Here is a 23,135-nt window from a genome sequence, read left to right as displayed (position 1 = left end):
CAGCCTAAAATATGTCTTTGCATTTTATTTTAGGAAACCATAAATTTGGACACAAAACATCAAGAAAGGAAAAGTCCAGAAACATACAAAATGGGTGTGAATAACAAGTCTGGGGCCATGTTCAAGGGGCGATGCTGACACCAAGTTATTTTCTTCCAGGAAAGCAAGGTTAACTCAAGCTGGCAAGCCCAGATGGTCGTTAGATTTACAGCTATCTAAAGAGGAGCTGCATCCTTTAAAAGGTTGAATTATGATGACTTCTACGTATTGATTAGATGAGAGCACCAGCCCTGCCTTCAGCAGAGAGCTAGGGAATAAGCAGCAGAGGGGAGATGGTGGTGGTTATCGTCTTTATGTAGTTTTCAAAGTCACTTCCGAAAAAGAGGATGAGGTAATAGTTGAAAATACCAGCAATGGACATGAGGAACAGGAACAGTATGATGCGTTTCCCAAATATGTACCCAGGTGTGCTGGAAAAGAAGGAAAGAGAAAATTGTAGAAGCAGCATAAATGACACCAATTGAACAAAAAAATGTTATCTCTTTGAGATACATGGGGTTTAAATTATAGCTCCTTCTACTCAAGAATGCTCCATTTACTTCATATGAAGGATGGAAGTGTCTTAGCTATTATTAGTCTTGGAACATATTTCAAAATGAAGCTGAGCGAGCCTAGACCTCCAACGCCATCATCACTAGGGCTGTGCTGTTCGGCTTCTCCATGTGTTCCTACTCCCTTCTGCACTCCAGCAACTTGGTGGCAGAGGGTGGAAAGTTCTGCTGGCTAGGGGCTTTCAGACTGGGGATCAGGAGTCCCATGAACTCACTGAAGGCCCTCGCTAGGACTACTTCTTCCAGGAGCACCTGTAAGAACCACGTTGGCAATGGTGTATGCCATGTAGGACTTTAAGTACCTCGATGTGAGAAGATGGTTTAAATGAGCCAGTAAGGCTGGTGGAAGCTAAAGGTGCTTTAGCATCTGAATGTTCAATCTATTCTCCCCAGGCAGTCTGAAAATAATTCATGTTGGCACTAAGGAGAACTGGGCCCCCAGCAAGGAACACCAGCCCTTATATTTTAAGAACGAATTTGATACATTCATGTTCTTCTTTCAAAGACTCTAAGTGCTAGGCTGCTTAGACAGATGATCCTCTGGGACGAGGAGGCATTTCCCCAGTGATACATGACCACCTAACTGTGCTCAGCAGGCACTGTGCTGCACTAGCATAAATAGAAAGTCCAGCAAATGGCTTGTTAAGGCTGTTAGTATAGAGCCCTGAGAGGGGACCCTGTGGCAATCAGGACAGCTCAACGAGATGGTCAGCTCCCTTAAACAGGTAAGTTGATACTGCTGAGTCTTGTTTCTTGCTGTAATCAGAACAGTCTGTGGCATCCAGGGACTTAATATCAGAAATTTTACCACTCTGAAGAAACCTCAGAAGTTCATAATGTAACTCCTAATTTCCCTGTGTCATGAATCTGAAAATCACTCAGCAGTTGAGTATCAATCTCCTTGCTATTCACAGGGAGCCAGCAGCACTGGCAGCCTCTGGGAGCAGAAATGAAAAATTTCCAGTCCTCTCCCGAGTTTCTTAATCAGAATCTGCATTTTGACAAGCTCGCTACCTAGCTCAGGGGCATGTTGAAGACTGAGAAGAGGTGCTGGCCCACGCTGTCCCTGCTCCTCGGTCAGCTGTGTTCTTCTCCTCCTGTGTTCCTGTTCACAGTCATACTCATGAAGTGAGACATTCTATCTTTTAATGCGGGAAAGAGAAAAGGGGGTAGATGGACTATGGCTCTGGGAGGTGAGACCCTGCCCAAACTCAGGCCACAGAAAACTTCAGTGAGGCAGAGGCAGAGTTAGGTGCTCAGCCCAGCTCACCAATGCACGACTAAACTTTGAATCAAGACCTCTCTTTGATTGTTTCTAAAAGTTGCTACCTAGTTCTTTTTCCTCAGGCTAGAAAGCTCAGCACTAAACTATTAGGCACTGTAGGGCCAGGCTTTTTCTAGCTATGACTTCATTTAACTCTCAGGCACCCCATGAGGTATTATTAATCTGTTTTCCAGGTAGGGAAACTGAGGGCAGACTAGTTGATGGTTTGCCCACGGGCACTAAGCAGGGAGAGGCAGGGTGGGAATTCAAGGCTAGCTGTGTGCAGCCAGAGGACTGCTCTTTCTATTATACTGACTTCCTGAGGCCTCCTTCAGATTTTGGACATTAGCATTTGGTTATTTACTTTGAAAGAAATGTACCCTCCATAACAGCATAAAACCTCCATGGTGAGAAGCTTAAGGAACTGGGGGAAGGGGGAGGAGGAAGCAATTGTAATAAAGAAAAAATGAAAAACAACGAACAACTAGATGCCAGAGATGTCTTACAGGGATGGAGTAGGGAATAAGATCAAAAATGGGGTGGAAAAGGTGCCCGGGATTATGGTGATGGCACACGGGTGAAATGATGGGAAGTCCATGGGATTACAACTGAGATGGAAAAAGGCATAAAATGAAGAATAATGTAAATATAAATGAAAAAAATAAAATAAAACCTACATGGAAATATAAAAGAAGCATGAAGCCAAACAATTTTCATCTCGAATCTGTCTAAAACTTCCAGTTAGGGGCCTGTCGTGTGGAGAGGTAAACCAAGCACCCCGAGATCTGGCTCCAGCCCCAGCTCACAGAGGTATGGTCTTGGCCAGCTCACTGCCCTCCCAGCCTGAGATTCTGATTGTCTAAGTCCAAACCAGGAACCAGGAAGTTGTACTTTTATAAGTCCCTAAGGAGATTCTGATGCAGGTGGCCAGTGGGTCCCACTTTTAGAAGTTCCAGCATGAATTCCCACATACCACCCAAAGGTTCCAGAAGAACCTTTGTAATTCTTGTGAAATAATCCCATGGTACATATTTGGTGGTCCAGAGGTTAAAATATTCTTGCTAAAAGGAAAATGACTACGTGGGATCAGTCCTTTTGAAAACTGTACCCATTAAAATAATGGTTGCTAAGTGTGGCCTTGCATGGTGTCCTTGATGCTAAGTGTTTCCTGGGCCTCCTTCAAGGCAAAGCCACTGTGTACTTATTGTTATCAGCTCAGCAACTGACAGTATCTGGCCCAGAGCAGGAGGCCAGTAAATATTTACTGCAAGGCACAGAGCGATGGAGATACATGACAAGAGGTGGAATCAGCTAATCTGAGTTCATTGGCTGCAAAAGTTGCCAATCTTTGCCTGTCCATTGCCTGTCCATTGGGCTGAGAACTACCAACTGTAAGAAGTAATTTAGCTGGAGTTCCATCAGGAGACAGGGCTCCACCGACAGGCAGAGAGCAGCATAGTGCCAGCTAGTGAAGGTAGATGATAAAGAGCAAATAGTAAAGTAATACAATACCAACCACCTTTGAGTGTGGGCCCAGGAAGCAGTTTAGAATGAAAGGAAAGAAACGAAAATTCTTGATTATGGATACGAAATTCATAGTTATGGATTCAAACTAACCAGACAGGGAGAATGGGGTCAGAGAGTAGGACAGAAGAATAAGAGCCATAAACTTCCATGAGGAAGAAAGGAGGTAGCTGTAAAATCCTTGCAGGGCAACTTGAAGCTTAAAGGGAGCAGCTGTGGTGGGGAGGTCGGGGGAGGGGAGATGTTAAGGAATGACCTACCAACTCTCAGGATCAGCAGTGACACTGGAGCTTCTGGAATGAAAAGGATCAAAGCAACTTCTGGGGATAATCTAGAACCCAGGGGCGAAATTCTGGGGGCAGGATCTCAGATGCTGCAGATCCTGAGGGCTTTGGGGCATCAAGGCATCTGCTGAGTCCAATGTGACATAATACAGGGACAGAGCCGAGATGTGGAAAAGAAGTAGTTTCAAGAAGTAGGCAGGCATCTACCTCTATACTTTGGTCTAGATCAGGAGTAGACAGCTAATCATCTCCATTTATCATCTCTATTGTTGAAACTGCTCAGAACTGTGTATTAAGATGTATTCTGAAGCCATGTTTGTCTCAGCAGGAAGAGCACCACGATCAGGGGCTATCATGAAGCCAGGAACAACAAGGAGGGTCTAGAACCAGCACAGACAGTGGATTAAGGGCTGGTAGAATATTTTACCACCATCAAAAGGGGGAGATCAGGAGGGACTAAGAGGATAAGCCATTTGCACTTCAGTGGGGTTCAGAGAAATCTAATATTTTTAAGACTTTAAGTCTATATCTCATTATTTATTTTTGCTACCTCCATTCATTCATTCTCTAGTAGATTACTTTTGAAATAAAAAGAATCTTTGGATAAGTGGATACATTTTCCCATCCTCCACAGGCTGTCTTTAAGATCCCAGCAAGTGGAACAGGTAGAGAAGAGAGTGGTGACTGGGGGAATCCCTAGGACTCATTGAGAGAAACACCCGCTGGCCCAAGAGGACAGAACCACCTCATTCCACACTTCCCCTCAAGGCTTGACAACAGGTCAATCACCTGGGGAAAGGAAGAATAGATGCTTTCAGGGTAAAAGAGAATAAAGAGTTTCATTTTGGGCAGTGTTGATGAGGGTGAGAGACATCATAGAATTGTGGTGTTAGAGGATAAATAAGTATGCACTAGAGAGGAATGAAGAAGAGGCTCACACAGAAAAAGAATTGCTATGAGAAAACTCTCTCCTGGCTGCAGCTCACCACCTGACAAGCCTAAGTCATTTAGCTTTCAGGCTCCCGGTTCCCCAGATAGAAAGCCTTCACCCACACCGAGTCACTGCCTTTGTCAGAACTGACAGATGCTATCTGAACGGAGAGCCCATTAACCACCAGAGAAGGGGGCTATTGTAAAAGACAGAGACGGTTGTGACTAGACAAGGAAGAAAAATAGTGGGGAGGCAGGGACCGCTCATGGGTGCCCACTCTCAGAACATATTCCTGCCTCTCGCCTCTCTGATACTTTAGGAATTCCAATCTCCGAGGAACCGAAGGCATACTGTAACGTGAACATTTCTTCTGTTATCATCATTTATGTCATGGAAGTGCAGATTTCCCAACCCCTCTGCTGCCGGGGCTTTCTGCCTGGCAGCGTCTATAAGCGATGCACTGGTTCCTCTCACAGGCTCGATGCCTTGTATGTGGTTGTGTCTTGTTTTCTGAACATTCTTTCTGCTGGTCTCCAACAGTTCTGTTTACTCAAGAGAATTTATCCAAAGGTGTAAGCTTTAGTTCTCATTTCCCTAGGCAAATATTGAAATGTTTCCCTTGCAGGAGGCCTTGGGAAGCCAGACCTGGAAAGTATTTAAGTCCCAAGTGCTGAAGGGTAGGAGAGGAGGGTGGGGTTTGCTAGGAAAGTGCAGGGCAGGGCGTTAAAGTATCCACTGTGAATCCAATGCAATGTGGAGGAATTATTGAATGGGGACACTAACCTCAGTCCTCAGATGTATTTTCAGAACCCACAAAGTTCAGGGGTCCTCAGATGTATTTTCAGAACCCACAAAGTTCAGGGAGGGGAGCATGGGGGACCTTCATCTGCCTTTGTCTCCCACCATCAGTGACCTACACAGAGCCTTAGATGCCAGGTAGAACATTCTTGTAAATTGTAATTCTTCCTGCTCAAAAAGCACAAACATTCAATGGTTCTAAAATAGTCCCAGTGGCCTACCTCTGAGTTCTCTCTCCTAGATAGCCAAAAAAGTACTTTTGCCTCACGAACAAGTACATCAGTCCAGCAAAGGCGGCAGGAACTAAATAGAAAAAGGAAAACACTTGTGTTAGTTTTATAGATGCCAGGACACATGAAACCAACACAATATCAATACAGATTTGAGCAACAAATGTGGGTCACAAGCCTAGCAGAGGCCTCAGGTTCTGATAATCGATGCTGATAAAACTTCAGCCAAAAACCTCTTGCTAGAAGAAATCTGAAATCTCAGTGATAGTAGAGTTACCTTTAGTGGGCATTAACAAGAAAGTTTACAAACTTATCCGGTATCTATTTTGAATCTTTCCACAAGGCCAGTGTCATCTCTTCTATTTGCAGATGTGAAAACTTGGGTCTGAGGCATCCTGGGATTTATGAAAGACCTCAGCAGCTGAGTGAATGGTGGGGCAGCATTCTGGAACCCCCCAGTCCAGTTGTGGGTTTTTTTCTCTCAAAAGTACACCAATCACCTCTGGGCGGATGGCAACCCAATACTTAAACTTTTCCAAATAATTATACTGTGCAGAGAAGATCTCTTGGGAAAGGGACACTTTTTGCATTCTACCCTTCAAGGAACTGCCACAAACAGCACCCAAATAACCCTACAGAGTCCCAACAGCTTGAAACTGAGAGTGAGAAAACCCAGCTCCACCAGGACCAGTGAAGCTATGACTTAATTCATTCTACGACTAAGAAGAGTTGATTACAGCATTCCTACCTATCAAGATTCTTTATGAAGGAGAAACAGGAGCCTGAGGCTAAAACCTCCCAGTTTTATTCAAATACCAAGTTAGTTGCTTTGACCCAGTGCTTTTTACAATAGGTCAGGCACTGCCCCCAGGACCTGGGGTGTGTGGGTTTCCGCTCCTCCCAGCCATCTGTTGAGAAGTACCTCACTGTCATCATTTAACAGATGAAGAATTTAGTGTCAGGGAAGTCAGTTTGCCCAAAGTCCCATCAAGGCATCAGGCTTGTGATGGCCATGGCCTCTGTGCTGCCATAGCGCTCCCTCAGCACAAGCTGGGTCTCAAGCACCTTTCCTCAGCTGAATGAATAGAGGCAAATTAATGAACAATGAATGAATAGGTGACCTGAGGGAGAGGAGGGCTTTGACCAGGTCTTTCTGGTTTCCTAACATCAATAATAACATTTACTGGGATTTATTTATTTATTTCTTAAGATTTTTTTTTTTTTATGTTTACAGAACTGGGGTGCAGGCCAGAGGTGCAGGGGCGATGAGAGGATTCACCAGAGACAGAATGGGGAGCAGAGTAGGCACATCAACCAAGTACACTGCTGAGGGGAGCAAAGGAGAGATAGGAGAGGTCTGCTGCACCATGTGGGTCACCTCCGGGGTAGGGAATCGAACCAGCACTGAAGTAGCTGTGGCTAGCTTGCAATGGTGCATCCTACCCCTTGCGCCACAAGGGAGGGCCCACTGGGATTTATTTTTAAGGTTGAACTTTATTGTTAGGAATGCACCATTTTGTGAGTCATGCATGAATAGTCATATATTGATGGTTTTTATGAATCAACCCAAAGGACACCAAGCATTGTGTTGGGGCCTATGCACACCATCTCACTTAATTGTCCTGGGAACACTTTTAGGTAGACATGGTCCTTTCTCACAAGTGAGAAAATGAGACTTCAGAAAGCTGAGTAATGGAAGGGTAGGAGATGGTGAGGGGAAATGAGAGAGGGGATGGGATGTGAGAAAGACACCGGGAAAGCATATCAATAAGTGTTTTTGGAATGGCTTCCATTTGTCATCCCCCCAAAACCCATGTTCTTTTTACAATTTCACTTCATCCCTCCACATACTACTGCTATATGTCTGATAAGAAAACCGAGCACCTTCGTGAAACTGCTTGTGAGGGTCATCATATTTTTTTGACAATCACAAAAGTCACAATTCACAGTTTGCCTTAGACAAAGCTGGTCCAGCTTTGACCCATTTGGGTGGCTCTGCTCTAACTATCAACCAAGTGGTCATTCAAGAGTAACTAAATTGAACATGAGCTTGCTGAAATTAGGGATAATTTTCTCTGATTTGCTGCAATCAACCCTTCCCGCCCCTTTGCAGGAAAGTGCTCCTGGGTGAACCTGGGCTCTATGGAACACTAGAAATATTGTGGGTTCAAATCTGGACTCCAAATTTCTTAAGTTTGAGCAAGTCTCTTGTCTCTTTGAGGCTTGAATTCCTGCTCTGTAAAGTGAAAGGACTGGGCTAGAGTGATCTCCAAGATTCCTTTCAGTTAAGAATTCTGCAATCTACAATGTCCAGAAAAACGATGGTTATTGGACAGGGTTTATTGACATTTTGGTCGCCTGACAATGCCAACTCCTTTTGGCAGGAAATGCATATTTCCAGGACTCTGAAACACCTTCAAAGTCCCTTTGTATTCATCTGTGTAGAACAACTCGACATTCATCTATATCAAGTATCGTCTCAAACATAAAAGGAATCGTAACTCCCATGCAAGCATAGTTTAACTTGATTTTCCAAGTAATGCTGGACATGTTTCTTATTTTACTCAGGATAGACAGTGGGAAATAAATAGTGAGATTATTGACAGCCATGTGGTGTGCAGAAGGAGACCACATGGTGACCCTCAATTGCTTTCTGCTGCCATCCTTCGCTTCTAGGGTCTACATGTACCCCGCTCATTCACTTCCTGGGGCTTCTCACGCTTGGTAATAATTCATCCATTCACTTATTTGCTATGGTTCATCAGATCAATTGTTGTGTGCCTCACCACCATCTCTGTTTTATCAATAACTGTGTATCCAGGGATAGGTCTTGACACATAGTAGGTGTCTAAAGTGTGTGTGTGTGTGTATACATATATTGTGTATAAATGCAAGTGAATAAAGTAAAATAAAACTTGTGGAAAATCCAGGATTTCGTCCCCAAAACGAAGGCTCTCATCTTGGCTCTCTTACCAGCTGAGTGACCTGTAACAAGTTACTTTATCTCCCCGAACAAAAAAGTCCTCAAAGGAAATGTGGGGAAATAATATTCCTTCTACCTACATCACAGAGTGGGTGAAGAAGGCACGAATTAAATAGGGTACTAGCAGCCTTTTCTCACCTACCATGCCGGGCCACCACACGGAGGCCGGCCAGCTCATGCTAAGCCTCCACCAGATACAGTGCCAAAATCCAAAGAGGCCCCCAAAATGTGATTCTGGTTCCCATTTAACTTTAAATCCATTCCAGGAGTCAACTTGCTGCAGTCAAGACTGGGCTGCTGATAACCCAGGGGAGGCTAGCATCCAGTGTGTGGCTCTGGAACACGGGCCTGGAGGAAGGAGCACCACCAGCTGAAAGCTTATTAGCAGAAGAGCCAAGTGACAGCGGTCCCAGAATAGATCCCGCGGGCGCTCTCATTTATAATGCCCTTGTATCTGAGCTAACACTGCTTAAGGATTCTGAGTCACATTTAGCCTTAAACCACCCTTGTCAGCGCAGTCGCTCTCAACCAGCCACCAGGGAGCATGCATTAGCAATGCACTATCACACCCGCTCTGCTCTGCACAGTCACAGAGCATGCCTGTAACACGTCCTCCTGGGGGGGCTCTCACCTCTCGGGGCTTCGTGGATTGGAGCTAGAGGTGGGGCAAAGTGTTTTCAACAAAAAAGCCTCCACTTGACCTTCCTCCCATTTCAGAAAGAGAACATTTCAAGAGAAGCCGGGTTACCTTGACTGCAGAGGATTCCCGCACTCCAGAGCACAGCCAGGAAAGTGGGGTATGCATCTACGCAGTTCTGGCTGCAAACAAATAGGCAAGGAGGAGACAAATCAGAAGACACATTACCACGATGTCATCTAAAAATTATCTGAATCCCCAAATTAATAATCGCCCCCACTCACAGAGCACAAAGCTCCTTCCTAATTTCACTTCCATCTAACCACTAAGAAGCAGCAGCCAGCCACCGCATCAGAGACAAACAGTGCTGCAGAGGGAGCGCTTGCTCAGAATCCATTTGCTCTGTGCCTCCGCGAGGCGCTTAGAGACGAGGTTTCTTGATTCATTCGTTTTGGCAAGGATTCCTGCTCCTGGCTGTGCCAAAGCTCTTCTTGAAATTGAAAAGTGAGCAATGCAGACAGCAGGGCTGTGGCACAGTTAGGGTGGGGGAGCAAGAGCCCCACGAAGGAAGCCTGAATTGTCAGAGATGCCAATCAGCTCAGCCCTGCAGGCCAGGCTGAGCCCTTGCTCAGGTGAGCCTCAAGCATTAAAGAAGGATAATTGAGAAAAGCTGCTCTTCAGAAAACTCTTTTCCCCTGACTGGTGCCAGCTGCCTGCAGCTCTCAGACCTTGCTCCCAAGGAGGGGCTCTCACTCTACACCAGGCCCCCGGCTGGTGTGTCACCCCCTGGTCTCCCTTCCACTCACCGCAATCCTGAGTACATGGAGACAGCATGCTTTTCCTGTAATGGCTGAAGCAAGTAGCAACAAGCGTGGTGGCTTGAAACAACATAAATTTATTATCTGGAGGGTAAGTCTGTAATGGGCTCAAGCCAAGAGGCTGCAGGGCTGCATTCTTTGTGGCATCTCCTAGGAAGAACCCACTTCCTTAACACCCCAGCTCCTAGGGTCCCCCGCCTTCCTTGCTGATAAACCTCTCCCAACCTCAGTGGCAGCAGGGGACGATCAAGTCTTTCTCACCATTGAATCACTTCAACACCCACACTTCTGCCTCCTTTCTCTTTAACAGACATTTGTAATCACATTGGTCCTATCCAGATAATCCAGGATAATCTCTTTATCTTAAGGTCAACTAGTAAGCAACCTCAATTCCTCTTGCCCTGTAATGTAACCTCCTCTAAGTTCCCAAGAATAGATGTGAACCTCTTGGGGAGGCGGGGGGGAGGGGGGGGGAGAAAGGGGTATTTCCTCTCATGTTTCAAAGGAGAATCTGAAGGTTGAAAAAGCTGAATTACTTGCCCATGTCATCCAGATACGGAGTGGCAAAGGCAGGAGTCCTAACCTGGTCAGTCTCCAAAACCAAGTCGGTTACTTCTTCAGCTGTGCTAACGAGTGAGTGTCCTCTTGGGGACTTCACCGCCTAGACCAAGTCTAGAAAGATGCACCAATGCACCTTTATGGAAAAACAACACAACAGGTCCTGGAGGCATGAGAGGGTAAAGCAAAGCCATCTAGTGGAAAGGGGGCATGACTAAGATTTAGCCCCTGACCTGACATTAACCATCCTTTTTCATTGCCAAAGCAATTTCTTTGAACTTACTTACCATAAAGAGACTAATCATTAACAACTCTAAGATCCAGTGCAGCTCTCAGGGGCAATAGTCTATGATGCTGATTCTCAAAGTGGTCCCTGGACTCAGCAGCACCAGTATTGTCTAGGCACCAATATTGTCTAGGTGCTTGTGAAAATGATAATTGTATATATATTTTTTAAATTGGCATTGTTTTTGTAAAAGGTTTGCTTTCTCCTCTCAGGTGTAGTCCCGGTAAAATTCTCACCACAAATTCACCTGTGAACCATGGCTAGTCTCTTGTGCGCTCTCCTCCCCTTAAAAAATGCTAATGTTAGTGCCTACCTCAGATGTAAAATCTCTGTGGGTAGGCCCAACAATCTGTTTTAACAAACCCTAAGGTTATGCAGATGCAAGTCAGGTGTGAGAACCACTGGTCTAGTATAATTCAAATCACAGAGCAGAAATGGTATTTTCAAAATGTGTTAGAACGGGTGTTTAAACTGATAGTATCTCACCCTCAGGAATACCACTCAGAACTCTGGAATGACCAGCCCTTGGTCTGTCCCTAGCAGAGAGACTGGGTCATGTCCTTGGCTTATCACTTGCTAGGTGCTCTCAACACTGGAATCTTCCCTGAGCAGGAAGTACAATAAGAATGCCAAAGGACAGGAGCCCCTTACAATGAATGTCTCATTTAGGGTGAGAATAAACAAGTCCTAAAGTGGTGATTGCATAAACATCAATCTGTTCTTATACATAGAGGCAGGCACAAAACTACAACCTCAGGACTCAGACAATGAGACCCATTTCCCAATTCAAGAAAACTAGGGAGAAATTCCATTTTATTTAGCTAACATTCTATGTCTGATGGGAGCAAGCATCTAATACTCCAACAGTTTGAAAATCAACCCCTATCAAAGATTTCCCCTGGTTCCTCCTCATTCTCATGCTTCTGTTTAGTGGCTTTTGCCTGATTAATGCAAATTTTTCTTCCTAATTCTTAGTTATCCGAGAGACTTGCTTATTAGAGAGAATTATCTAGTGATTTGACATTGGATTATTCCATCATCCCTACCTATTACCTCAATTAACTGCTGTCCCTAATAAAACATGGTCTGTCTGGAGTTAAATTCCTACCACTACAAAATAGTGTGTTCCTCCTCTGGATTTCCAGGATACATCAGAGTACCGTTTCTTCATTCTGGTTCAAGCCAGTCTCCCTCCCTACCCAGGACTCTGATGTATCTTTCCCCCCAAAACTCATGCTCACATGCCCCTTCTTGGTAGATGATGGTTGCTGGACTGAGTCAGTAGCTTGTGTCAGTGATGTCCCATCACTACCTATGGGACAATCATGTGGCCATTAAAGCCATGAAGTGTGGGCCCTTCACCAGATCTACCTTTTTATAGCTGTGTGAATTTGGGTGCATTTCCTAGCCTCACTGAGCCTCAAATTTTCATCTATAGAAGGTGACTAGAGACATTGGTAATTACCTCCCTGGATTGTTGTGAGAATAAAATAAGATGAAGCAGTATCTGGCTCATAGTAAGCTCTGAATAAATGGTGGCTATTATTGCTATCACATCTTCCTTCTTATAAGTCCCAATGGAAACATCTTTCCTATTGACAAATTATTATTATTCCAAATTTTCCTGTGTGGAGAGTTTTCTGCAAGACAAAACTGACAAGCCCATTTTGACTCTCATTTCCTGAGGTCTAATTGTGAGCTGCTGAGCTGATCTAGTGGTGATTCACTATGCTATGTTCAACTGGATCCACTACACTATCAACATTTTCAAGGAGATAAGGACTCCTTGCTATTTTCCCTTTCACTTTTCTCCACCTTTAGGAATAAGACATAGAAGTAACTAACTTTGGTTAGCATTAACTTAACATAAGTAAATATCACTACTAATGATAGGAATAGTATTAATAGTATTAATAGGCAAAATGAATGAATATCTAGCATCTCTGAATAATTTGACAAGTTATTTACTGGTGGTTGTGCTGCATCATTTGAAAATGTAGAAGTGAGTCTAGAGTGGATTTGGAGAGATCTCAGAGAGAAGGGATAAGAGGGTGGCATTTCCCATGAAGCATTTCATGAAACATTAAACGTTTAATATGCTCTGAAAAAAAAAAAAAAAGAGGAAAGGTCTGTAGTTAAGTAAGAGTTTCCCTTCTTGGAGAATCAAAAGTAAATCTGTCCCTTAGAACATAAAATGTTCTCTAAAATCTTACCTCACAAAAGATGCTATTACCTCTGTGGTAGTGTATTCTGTGGACTATAGTATGGTATAGTCCATGGACTGTAAAGTCCACAGACTTGTAAATACAGCATACATATAAAAGTGTTACACATCTCCAGAGAGCCTTCTCTTCTCTGCAATCCATACTTACACATTCATGGGGGAAAATCTTAAGTCAATTAACTAAGATGTTCCTCCAAAAATCAAGCTTTGACTGCTCTAGCTGAGCTCACTCGTTGAGAGCAGAGCCTTGAACTGTTTTAGATACATGAACAGAGAGTCAAGGTGAGATTCCTTTTCTCTCTCAAAGGAAATGGTGGAAAGCACCATTAGCTAAAATCAAGTCTGAACTGATAGTTTGCACCTGGCCAGGGTGTCTAAAACTACCCAAAATCTTGCAGTATGCCTCTGTGAACAGTCATGTTTTATGCTGAAAACTATGCATCAGACTTTTCAGTCCAACAGCATCATGTATCCTTTATGCTTTTTTTTTATTTATAGTCATGGTCTCTAAACACGTATGATCTCATCCACCAAGTTTTGTCCTGCAACCCTATGATAAGTACATTATTTATAAATGTTATACACACATTCACAATCTAGATGTTAAAAATGAGTAAAACTTGATTTTGTATTTTTGATTGTAAAATTAACTTCTTTTATCTCCGTGCTTCATCTTGTGCTTGGGTGTCTCTGGTGCTCTTGGATAAGCTCTTGCTGGGGCTGACTTTCCAGTGGACTAGCCCATAACTTCCCTCCCAGAAGCTTCCTGCAGAGACTAGCGTTGGGGGCCTGTGGGTGTGGCCACACACAGTTCCCTGGCACATTGATCTCCCCACCCTGCAGCAACCCACCACAGACACGCGGCTCTGTAAAGTGGGCCAGGGAGGAAGTGGTCTTTGTAGAGCCACAGCAGTGTCTGGGAAACTTCAACTCACAGAAAATTCTCCTTCCCCTTCTTAGTTCCTACCTCTCCACAGCTCCCCACCACTACCACACCCCATTCCATGCCCATCTTTTTCTTCCCCTCGCACAGAAGTTAGAAGGACATGGGTCCGGGGAACTGGGCTGCAGCGCCCACACAGTGGGGACCCCAGCAGCACTGATCACCCATCACCCTCGAGCAACTTGGCACCACGGGAGCCCCACGCCATTGCAGAACTTCCCAGCTACCCTTTAAAATGATGCAGCACAGCCAGCACCCAACAACACTTCTGCAACTGGGAGAGTGATCAAGGGAGACGGTATAAAGATGGGGATGTTTTAGAAGCAGACTCGTTTACTCCTGGGTGAGATGGCAGAAACTGGCCAGTCTGGTGTGCTCCCCCAAATGCAGCAGAGCTCCGAGGCCTCTGACCCTTGGGTGTGAGTCGCCCCTCCCCCCGAGCTTGCTCCTTCTTGCCATTCATGATTGCCAAAAGCGCTTTTCTCTGGTGGCCACGACTTCCCCTTTGGAAGGCTCTCTGAGGACATCAAACTTACCTCCGAGCCCAGACGGAAGGACGTCACCATCCTTCACCATCTCACAGAGGAAGCTCCCTTTCCGACAGGCCTCCCATCACAGAGAAGGCAGATTTGCCACTGGCTTGAACCCTCTATTTAAATGCCCTCCACATAAAGGAAAAAGGAGTGTTTTGAATAACATCCCTGTGAATTTGCATCCCAAATAGCACCATCTCCTTCACTGAGCTGTTCAGGTGTTTTCAAACCCTTTTTTTAATTCAAAAGTAAGTGATGAGGGTGGGGTGGAAGCAATTGTACAATTGGCCCAATCTTTCTGTTTTTGCTCAGTTTGCTGAAGGAGACCTGAAGCACCTGTCACCTCTGGGCTTCCACTGAGGGAACAGAGGGGTAGATGATTTAAAGGCGTTGCCAGTCCGCCTTGCCCTTGCTTCTGAAGCCAGCTGATGTGAGAAATGGCTGGTTTTCACTGTAGTATCTTGGACAAACCCACAGGAAACTGGGCAACTCCCATGACTAAATGACTGGACCATGGGGGTGGGGTGGACAGCACTCTTCCCCCGAACCCAAGATTCCCACTTCCTTTTTTTTTTTTTTAACACTAACACTTTCTAAGATGACAAAAGGTGCCCACAAAGCCTTTTAGGCCAAGTTCTGGCTTTTTGAAGTTTCCCTGACAGACATGGGAGCTTGAAGCTCTTCACTCCAGTAGGGAGAACCCACAGCCCATGCCCCACTCTGTTAGTAATCAGGTTCAGAGTTTGGACTCACTTGGCAGTGTAGACCCTCTCAAAGGCAAGGGTCCCAGTCCTCTGGAAGCTCCGCCCATTCTGGGTCTTGCTTTCATGCTCCACCTTCTGGGCAAAGAACCCTGTCAGAGGGAAAGATTTGGATTTGGTTTATCACAGGCATGTGCAGGAGCCTATAACTCTATTATTTTACCAGAATGTTAACTGTTTCCCTGTGTTGGCCTCCAAAGAGACTTAAATATGTTCCCTCAAATGAAATTCAGCAAAAATTTATTCAGCAGCTGCCCTCTACTAGTCACTGTGCTTGGTGTTGTGGATGTGACATTAGGCAGAACATAAGCTCCACTTTGAAGGCTCATACAGTTGAAGGAAACAGATCAACAAGTAATAGAACTGACACTACAGAATGACTTATCACAGGCACACTGAGTGAGAACAGAGTGCTATCAAGAGTCAAAGAAGGCAATATAAGGCAGTGCTTGGGTCACAGAAAGATTCTCAGAGGGTGTGATACTATGATAAAATCTGAAGAATGAGCAGGACCAACCAAGTAGATGAGGAGACAGCAGAATCTCACCACTCAAGTAGAAGGGACCGTGCAGAGGTCCAGAGGAAAGGCTTCTCTGGTTCAGCATGCCTCCTTATAATAAAGGAGGTTGAGGGGGCAGGGGATCAAAATGCAAAATTCCAGCCCTCCCTGGTGGCACAAGGGTTAGGACACAGCACTGCAAGCTAGCCATAGCCACTGCACTGCGAGTTCAATCCCCGGCCCTGGAGGTGACCCACATGGCACAGCAGAATGCTCCTGTCCTGCCCACTGCTCCCCTCAGCAGTATACTTCGTTGATCTGCCTGTCCTGCTCTCCACTCTCCCTGGTGGAGCCTCTCACCACCCCTGTACCTTTGGCCTGTTCCCCAGTTCTGTATGCATAAATAACTAAATCTTTTTAAAAAAAAATGCAGAATTCCAAAGGAAGCCAAAGAGAGAGTTGGTGAATTGTTCATTCAATAACAGGCATCTTTTCAGTCTTAGCATGCATCCCAGAAACAAATAAAGAAAGAGCCTTGACCTGAATAGTTTATGTTCTGGCGAGGATAAAAGGGAAGGAGACAGGCCACACGACCAACAAAATCCACAGACTGGATGTGTGCACCGTGTGCAGAGTTATGGGCAAAAGAGGGGGAGCAGATTGTGGTCAGGGGCCATTGGAAGTGCGAGACAGAGTGAGCCTGGATGAGGAGACACTAAGTGAGCCAGGGCTGGTAGAGGATAGTGGATGAGTGCCCCCTTGATCTGGCAGTTTCTACTTTGACCTTGATGAGAGCCATGTTAAGAAATTTGAAATAATTTCCACCTCAAGATTAACTAGGATTTGTGACAGGCGTAAATCAAGGGGCCGAATAACAGGAACGTCACTCTGTTTAGTATGGTGAGTGTTTAGAGGGGTAAGACCCTGAGCAGGGCGACAGCGAGGAGAGACAGCTAGGGTAAGAGAGGAATAAGAGATGCCTGCCAAGGAGGCAATATCTTCAGGGTTTATCAACTGAGTGGGTCACGGAGGTGGAAGCATGAAAAATCTCTCTCCACTGCCCTCCTATTTTATTTCTTTAGTCCTATTTCAAGAATGAAAAAGGGAAAAAATATGATTGTCAGGGTCCACCCATAGGGTTCCTTTTGATCAGCTTCATATTAGTCTCCTCAAAAAGACATGAGGAGAATGCCTTATCAATTGTGTATATGAATAAAAGCCCTTCATGGTTTTCTTTTTGGCCAAAGTACCTGCCTTTCCTAAGAATGTGCCCATTTGGAGCAAAATGACAGAACTATCTTGTAGGAAGGGAAGTAAGTCACACAGCAGGTTCTTGGCAAGTACCTGACCATTCTTCTTGGGCCTCACACATGTCACTCTGTGAAGTGAGCAGGGCTGCCCCACTTTGCAGACAAGGTCACTAGGGGTCGGGTAGGTTCAGTAACTTTCTGAGAGCCACTCAGTCAGGACCAGAGAAGCTGCAGATTCAAATACAGCTGCAAGGATGAGGATGTTCTTCCTCTTACTGGTACATGGACACTCACTTCAGGGATCCCTTCAGCTTGCGCATTCTGAAAGTCTTTTTGTGCCATGGAATACAGTAGAGAATTTTGATGACACCCTTTCCAGAACCCAAGGTAACACCCCTGACTTCTGACATGTGGTCAAGGAGAACATTAAGGTTAGAGGTCATTTCTGAAACCAGGAGCATGACTTCACTATACTTCTCAGAGCCTTCCTCTCTTCTCCCTCCCTTTGCTCAGAAAATAACCCTCCCCCACTTTTTAAGCCTTAACCTTCTGCTTGTGATGTGACCCCATTCTTGCCAGAGTTTTCCCCATTTCCTAAAACTTCAGTATCCCTTTTTCTCACCTTAACCCTAGAAAAAACTCAGATCTTTCTTACACTTGAAAGAAACAAAAGCAAGCCTGCCTCAGTCTGTGATCCCATGAAAGTCGACCTCTTTTTGAAAGAGTTGGGCTGTCTTTACCTACTCCACACCACCATCTACACCCTTGTTATCCCTGACTGTCTTGCAGAAACTAAGCATGCAAAGATCATTAACCTCTTGTCTTGGTTAGTTGCTCTTAAACTAAGCCAGAGAGAAACAGACAGAGACACAATGAGAGCAGGCTAGCAAACATGCTAGGTCACTTTATCTATGTCAGCTACATGACTGAGAATCTATCGCATGCTAGGTCACTTTACCTATATCAGCTCATGTAGTACCTGCAGCTACCACACATCGTGTTACTAGTAAATCCCACTGTCAGTTAAAGAAATTGAGGGGCAGAGAAGTTAAATAACTTCCTCAGGACCACATGAAAAGATCTTGAAATTTAGGTTTGCCACAAAGTTAATATGAAGAAAGGATGTTACAGGGATTTTCTGAGCACAAAACGGCATACACAGTCTAAGCTTTTCCAGAGACTAGAAACAGGACCAGTGGATAGCAGTAATAGAGCAACAAATTTCAGCTCAACATAAGAAATAATGTCTTGAGTAGTGAGTGCTTGAGTAAGTGGATTTGAGGAAATAATGAGACAATGGTACAGACATCTGGAATAAGTTTGAATCCCGGTTTCATCACCTGTTGGTTCTAAGAGCATCAACAAATGTTCTAATCTCTCCAAGCTCTACTTTGCTTATCTGTAAAACAGAAATCATGGTACATATGCCAAAGGGTGCAAGGATTAAATGATCTATGTCCAGCAGGAGCATTGTGCTTGACACAAAGCAAACTCCTAATACACCTAAGAATGGGAAAGAGCTAAGTGGGTTCTGAGTGCTCCCTCACGGCTGTGTGCAGGCGGGAACTACTAGGACAGTATAAAAAGCTTCTGCATTGGAGGAACTTCATGAGTTCATTCAATTTCTAGGGCCCATCAAACCCTAGGCTGGGTTGTGAGCTCTTCTAATACGGTGGCCGTGAGGTTCCATGTGAATGTGAATATTGGGGTGGGAGTGCCAGAGATGGCATGGCAAGGTAGTCAGCACTTCCAGCTCAGTTTCTCTCCTGACCACAGCTCTCACAAACTCTTCTGCTGCAGGTTACCTGTCTCAGACAGAGGATGACATTAATGCTACTGCTACTTTCTGCTATAACCAAAAGGGTTGCAAGAACAGTTCTCCTCAGGAAGGTAGATCTTTCCTCGGCTACCCCCACTCAGGTTTCATGCCCGAACCTCTATGCCTCTTCCCTCTGCCCCCTTCTTCTCCCCTTCTAACTAACTTCTAACTTGGCTTCCTCTGGAATTATTGTCTCCAAGTATTTATTTTCAAGATTTGCTTCATGTCAACACTGCTGAAGTTGAAGGCTCTCTGGACAAGATTTGTAAGACATTGGAAAGTGGACTTTGGAAATTCTGGTCTTAGTTTCTTGGAAAGTTGTATTTTCACGTTTAAATGTGTCTTTAACCTGTTTTGCATTCCCAAATCTATATTCTGCTAGATCAGGCTGGAAGAAGGCTCCAAGTTGAAGATCCTAATGACTTAAGAATATTTGAGAGGCAAAGGCAGAAAGTGCTATGAGGTGGATGGGCCTCTGGCCTCTCCGAGGAAGTGAAGCTCACACATGTCAGGAGCAAGAGTCCAGACATAAGTGAACTGGGCTTCATTGTCTTGGAAGAGGCAAGTGTGCAGTGCCTGGCAACACCATGTAAATATTTTTAAAAGCTAACAGGGAGTGTTTTGAATGGTATTGGGGGCTGGGAGGAGGACAGAGAAGTACAGTTTTTGCATATTTTCTGAACTCTGTGAAATAGATCGATTGTTGTAACATTTAGGCTTATTAGAATTGCAAAGAAAGGCTCTGGAAGTACATTTGGACCTTGGCATTTTCCTAAAATCACACCAAACAAGCAGAGGTGTTAGATCCCAGGTCATTTGAATTTTTCACGCTCTCCCACATGACACATTTAGCAGTCAGAAACAAAAAGCCTTCACACAGTGATCTCAGTTAGCAAGTGGGAGTCTGAGTCTGCACTTCAGAAGAGAGTGGGCCTGGCTGACGCCTCCCAGGAAGTCCGCAGCTACTCCCTGCCTGGCTTCCAAAGGGCAGCAGTTTGTCTCTTCCCCAAGCACATGTGGAAAGTCACTTGCCCACAAATTGCCCTGGCTGCTCACAGGGGCCCAGGGAAGGACAAAGGCTGTGACTGCGGCCACGCTGTCAACACAGCTACACACCCAAGTCGCTAGTCTGGCCGGCTTGAAATGTCTCCAGCCCAAAACAACAGTTCTGCCCTGCACCACACTGTGTCTCTCCCACCAGGGACTCTCCATTCCTCCCATTCTTTCATGGGACTCCGTTCACAAGGCTGCTGTGTGCTGTTGTTAGCTATCTCCAATGACCAATCAAAAGTCAAGGCCTTTAGATGGTGGTGAAGACACAGACATCTGGCCATCTATAATGTTTTCTCCTGTTCCAAAGACTTAACCTCACCTGCGGGAAATCATTCAAAATCTCTATCCACCTCCAGTCTGCTCAGGCCTTGCTGTGTTCCTGCCCAGCAGCCCAACACCCACTCAAAGGAGCAGGGCTAGGGCGTGGAGCAGCTTAGGAGAGATAAAGCGCTTTTCTCATAGCAAAAACTGTACAACCTCCCTCTTTCCCCCACCCCCAACACACACACACACAAAAACACACACACACACACAATTTCTGGGCTGAGCAGGAACAACTCTGAGCGAACGCAAACCTCCCAGCTGGTCCCAACCCCACAAGTGAGAGGCACTGGCTGCCCAGCTAAGACTGTCATCAGCTGTCTTCATCGGTATAAGGACACAGGCAGGGTGTAACACAGCGCTGAAGGTGCCAGCCCACCCACCCCCACTGAATCTGCGGGTTCTGTTCAGGCTTCCTCCTCTGCTTACCTGCCCATCCTCTCCCATTGCTACCTTGCTCACTGCCTCATCCCCCTAGACCAGGAACACTATCTGGAAGAGAATGGGGTCTCTGTAGGTTTATAAATAAATGAGCCCCCGTGCAGGGGGCAGAGTGATGACATAGTGATGGCTTGAAGAAACGGCAGCCTAAACAATCCCTCTGTGGGCTGTAGCTCCATCGTATGTGATTGAGTATGGAAATGTCAGGGTCAGAAAGCCATCAAGTGTTGTTCATTATGCAAAATTGCACCTGTCGACTATGGGGGGCTCCAGGGAAGACTTACCCTGTGCCTGGAAGCCTCGTCACCAGCCTCTGCCACACTCAAGTTGGAGGGAGGTATCTGAATACCAAAATTGACTAAATGCTCATATTTCCAAAGTGTGGCAGTGAGTAAACATTCGGTAATTACCACTAAGCTATAGCAGCTGCCCTTAGTAATAACTTCCCTAATTTTGCTATCTTAATAAACTGAAAAATGAGTCGCCACTGGAGATTCTTATAAAAATATTTGAAGCTGTCATCACTCAGAGCTTTAAGGAGAAAGTCCTACACAGTCCTTTTTCAGATCTGGGTTATCTTGCTCATTTTTCTTTTTTTTAAGTGATAACAGCATTGATGAAAATGCGGACCTTCTCTCTTTATGTCAGTGTGTAATACTTATGAAAAATGCATCCAAAAATTGTATATGGCTAGAGAAAATAAAAAGTATTACAAGGAGCCTGTTTCCTCAAAAGAAAAAAAAAAGCAAGCCTTTTTACCCTCATATTCTCAGGTTCACTTTTTTTAAACCTACAGATGACAGGTAAATCCAACTGTACTTAGTAAAGCCCGAAGCCTGAGTGAACATATGCCTCATTTCTCTTTCTAGGCGTCTTGCCTTCTGCCCCTCTCTGGCCACATTAATTCATAGTTAAAATGCTGATTGCAGACATGTCACTGAGAGGCTTGGTAAAGCCTCTGGCTGGCTGCCCTGGCTTTGCAAACATGATTAGTCTTCACCATTAAAGTGGAAGACCGGGAGAAGCAAAAGCCCAAATTCACACAGAAAGGTACACACCCCATCCTATCCATTCACCATAAAACAAACAATTGTAGACAAAAATTGTAGAGAGAGAGAGACTGAGAAAGCCTGACTTTGAAACAAGTGGCAGACAACGTAGACCCTTGCATTCATCCCCGGGTGAAGGCTTCCCTTACCATTCTGGACCACACTGATGAGGGTGACGATGGCCAGCAGGACAATATTGCCCATGGTTTCTTGATCCATGTTTGCTTCAGGCTCCCAAACGAAAACTGCTCTGACTCGTGGCAGCCCAGACCTGCACTGTACAGAAAAGGGAAGTGAGGGCCTGCACTAGCTTTCATCATTAGAATTTCCGAAGAACCCAGCACAATTACACAGAGCGTTCTTCCTTTTTTTTTTTTTTTTTAAACTAACTACTAAAGTGCCCTGGCTCACTGTGACCTGCCAGGAGTAGCAAGAATTGGGAGAAGTGGAAGGAAAGGGGAAATAAGCCTTTTTTGAAAAATAGAAAGCACCAAAAAGATCTGTATCCTGTCCTCGGGGGAAAAAATTGACTACTTAACACATGATAGGGTCCAAATAGCAACCACAAAAAAGGTCAAGGTGAATGAATAAGTTAGGATGGGGGCAGGGAGTAGACAGAGAGCTGATGTCTCCATTTCTACAGAAAAAATTAATTAATTAATTAATAAAACCAAACCAAAGAATTTAGATAAGGGGAAGAAGTGGGGTTACAGATGACCCTATAAGAAAACTTTCAAACAGGAAAGCTTGCTAAGGACTATAACTGACTTTTCTGAGGTAATTGTTGAGGCGCCATCTCTGAAATTCTCTTCAACATAATAATACGACGGAGAGGAGCTCTGAGAGTGAAACTCTGGGTCCAGTAGATGGCTTTTTGCAAGACAGCTTTCTCAATGTAAATGGCAGTCAGAGGTTATGCAGAATATTGAAGATTGCCATTCATAATATATACAAATATTGAATCATTTGTACACCTGAAAAAATGTCAATTTTACTGCAATTAAAAAATTAACAAATCCAAAATAAGGCATGTAACGCTCCACACCTAAGAAGATAGGAAATAGCATAGCTTTCCTCATATCTTCCTACTAAGTTGTCATTCAATGAACAAATTATGTAGTGGGGTGCCTCTCTTGACAGTGAAAGCAATTAATGGACTCTTTCTAAAGCAGAAGGGAAGAAGGAGGGGGAAATGTGAGGGAGGGAAGAAAAGAAAGACAGGAGGAGAAAAAAGAGGAAAGGAAAAAAGAAAAAGTAAGATACCTGCAATCTTTATCCCGAATCAACAAATATTTGGCAGTACTAACAAGGAGCTTTT

General features: G+C 44.7%; 1 protein-coding gene across 1 annotated transcript; it reads right to left on the bottom strand.

Moving 5' to 3' along the window:
• On the bottom strand, positions 1-22,162 carry ALOX5AP (arachidonate 5-lipoxygenase-activating protein). Its single transcript, XM_004680184.2, has 5 exons — positions 21,967-22,162; positions 15,378-15,477; positions 9,374-9,444; positions 5,634-5,715; positions 1-470 (listed from the first exon to the last, which is right to left on the bottom strand). The coding sequence occupies exons 1-5, from the start codon at positions 22,034-22,036 to the stop codon at positions 308-310; spliced, it is 486 nt and encodes a 161-aa protein (XP_004680241.1). The 5' UTR covers positions 22,037-22,162; the 3' UTR covers positions 1-307.
• Positions 22,163-23,135: the final 973 nt, after the last annotated feature.

This window comes from Condylura cristata, unplaced genomic scaffold (genome assembly GCF_000260355.1).
Source record: "Condylura cristata isolate star-nosed mole 26May11 unplaced genomic scaffold, ConCri1.0 scaffold00010, whole genome shotgun sequence".
Taxonomy (NCBI): domain Eukaryota; kingdom Metazoa; phylum Chordata; class Mammalia; order Eulipotyphla; family Talpidae; genus Condylura; species Condylura cristata.
Note: the sequence above shows the minus strand (reverse complement) of the source record. Positions and strands in the feature narration are given on the sequence as shown.

Excerpts from the sequence above, each read along its gene's own strand:
- ALOX5AP (XM_004680184.2), bottom strand. The coding sequence starts at position 22,036 with ATGGATCAAGAAACCATGGGCAATATTGTCCTGCTGGCCATCGTCACC. Across the intron at positions 15,478-21,966 it reads CATCAGTGTGGTCCAGAATG|GGTTCTTTGCCCAGAAGGTG; the intron begins GTAAGGGAAGCC and ends TCCCTCTGACAG. Across the intron at positions 5,716-9,373 it reads GGGAATCCTCTGCAGTCAAG|TTCCTGCCGCCTTTGCTGGA; the intron begins GTAACCCGGCTT and ends TTTTCTATTTAG.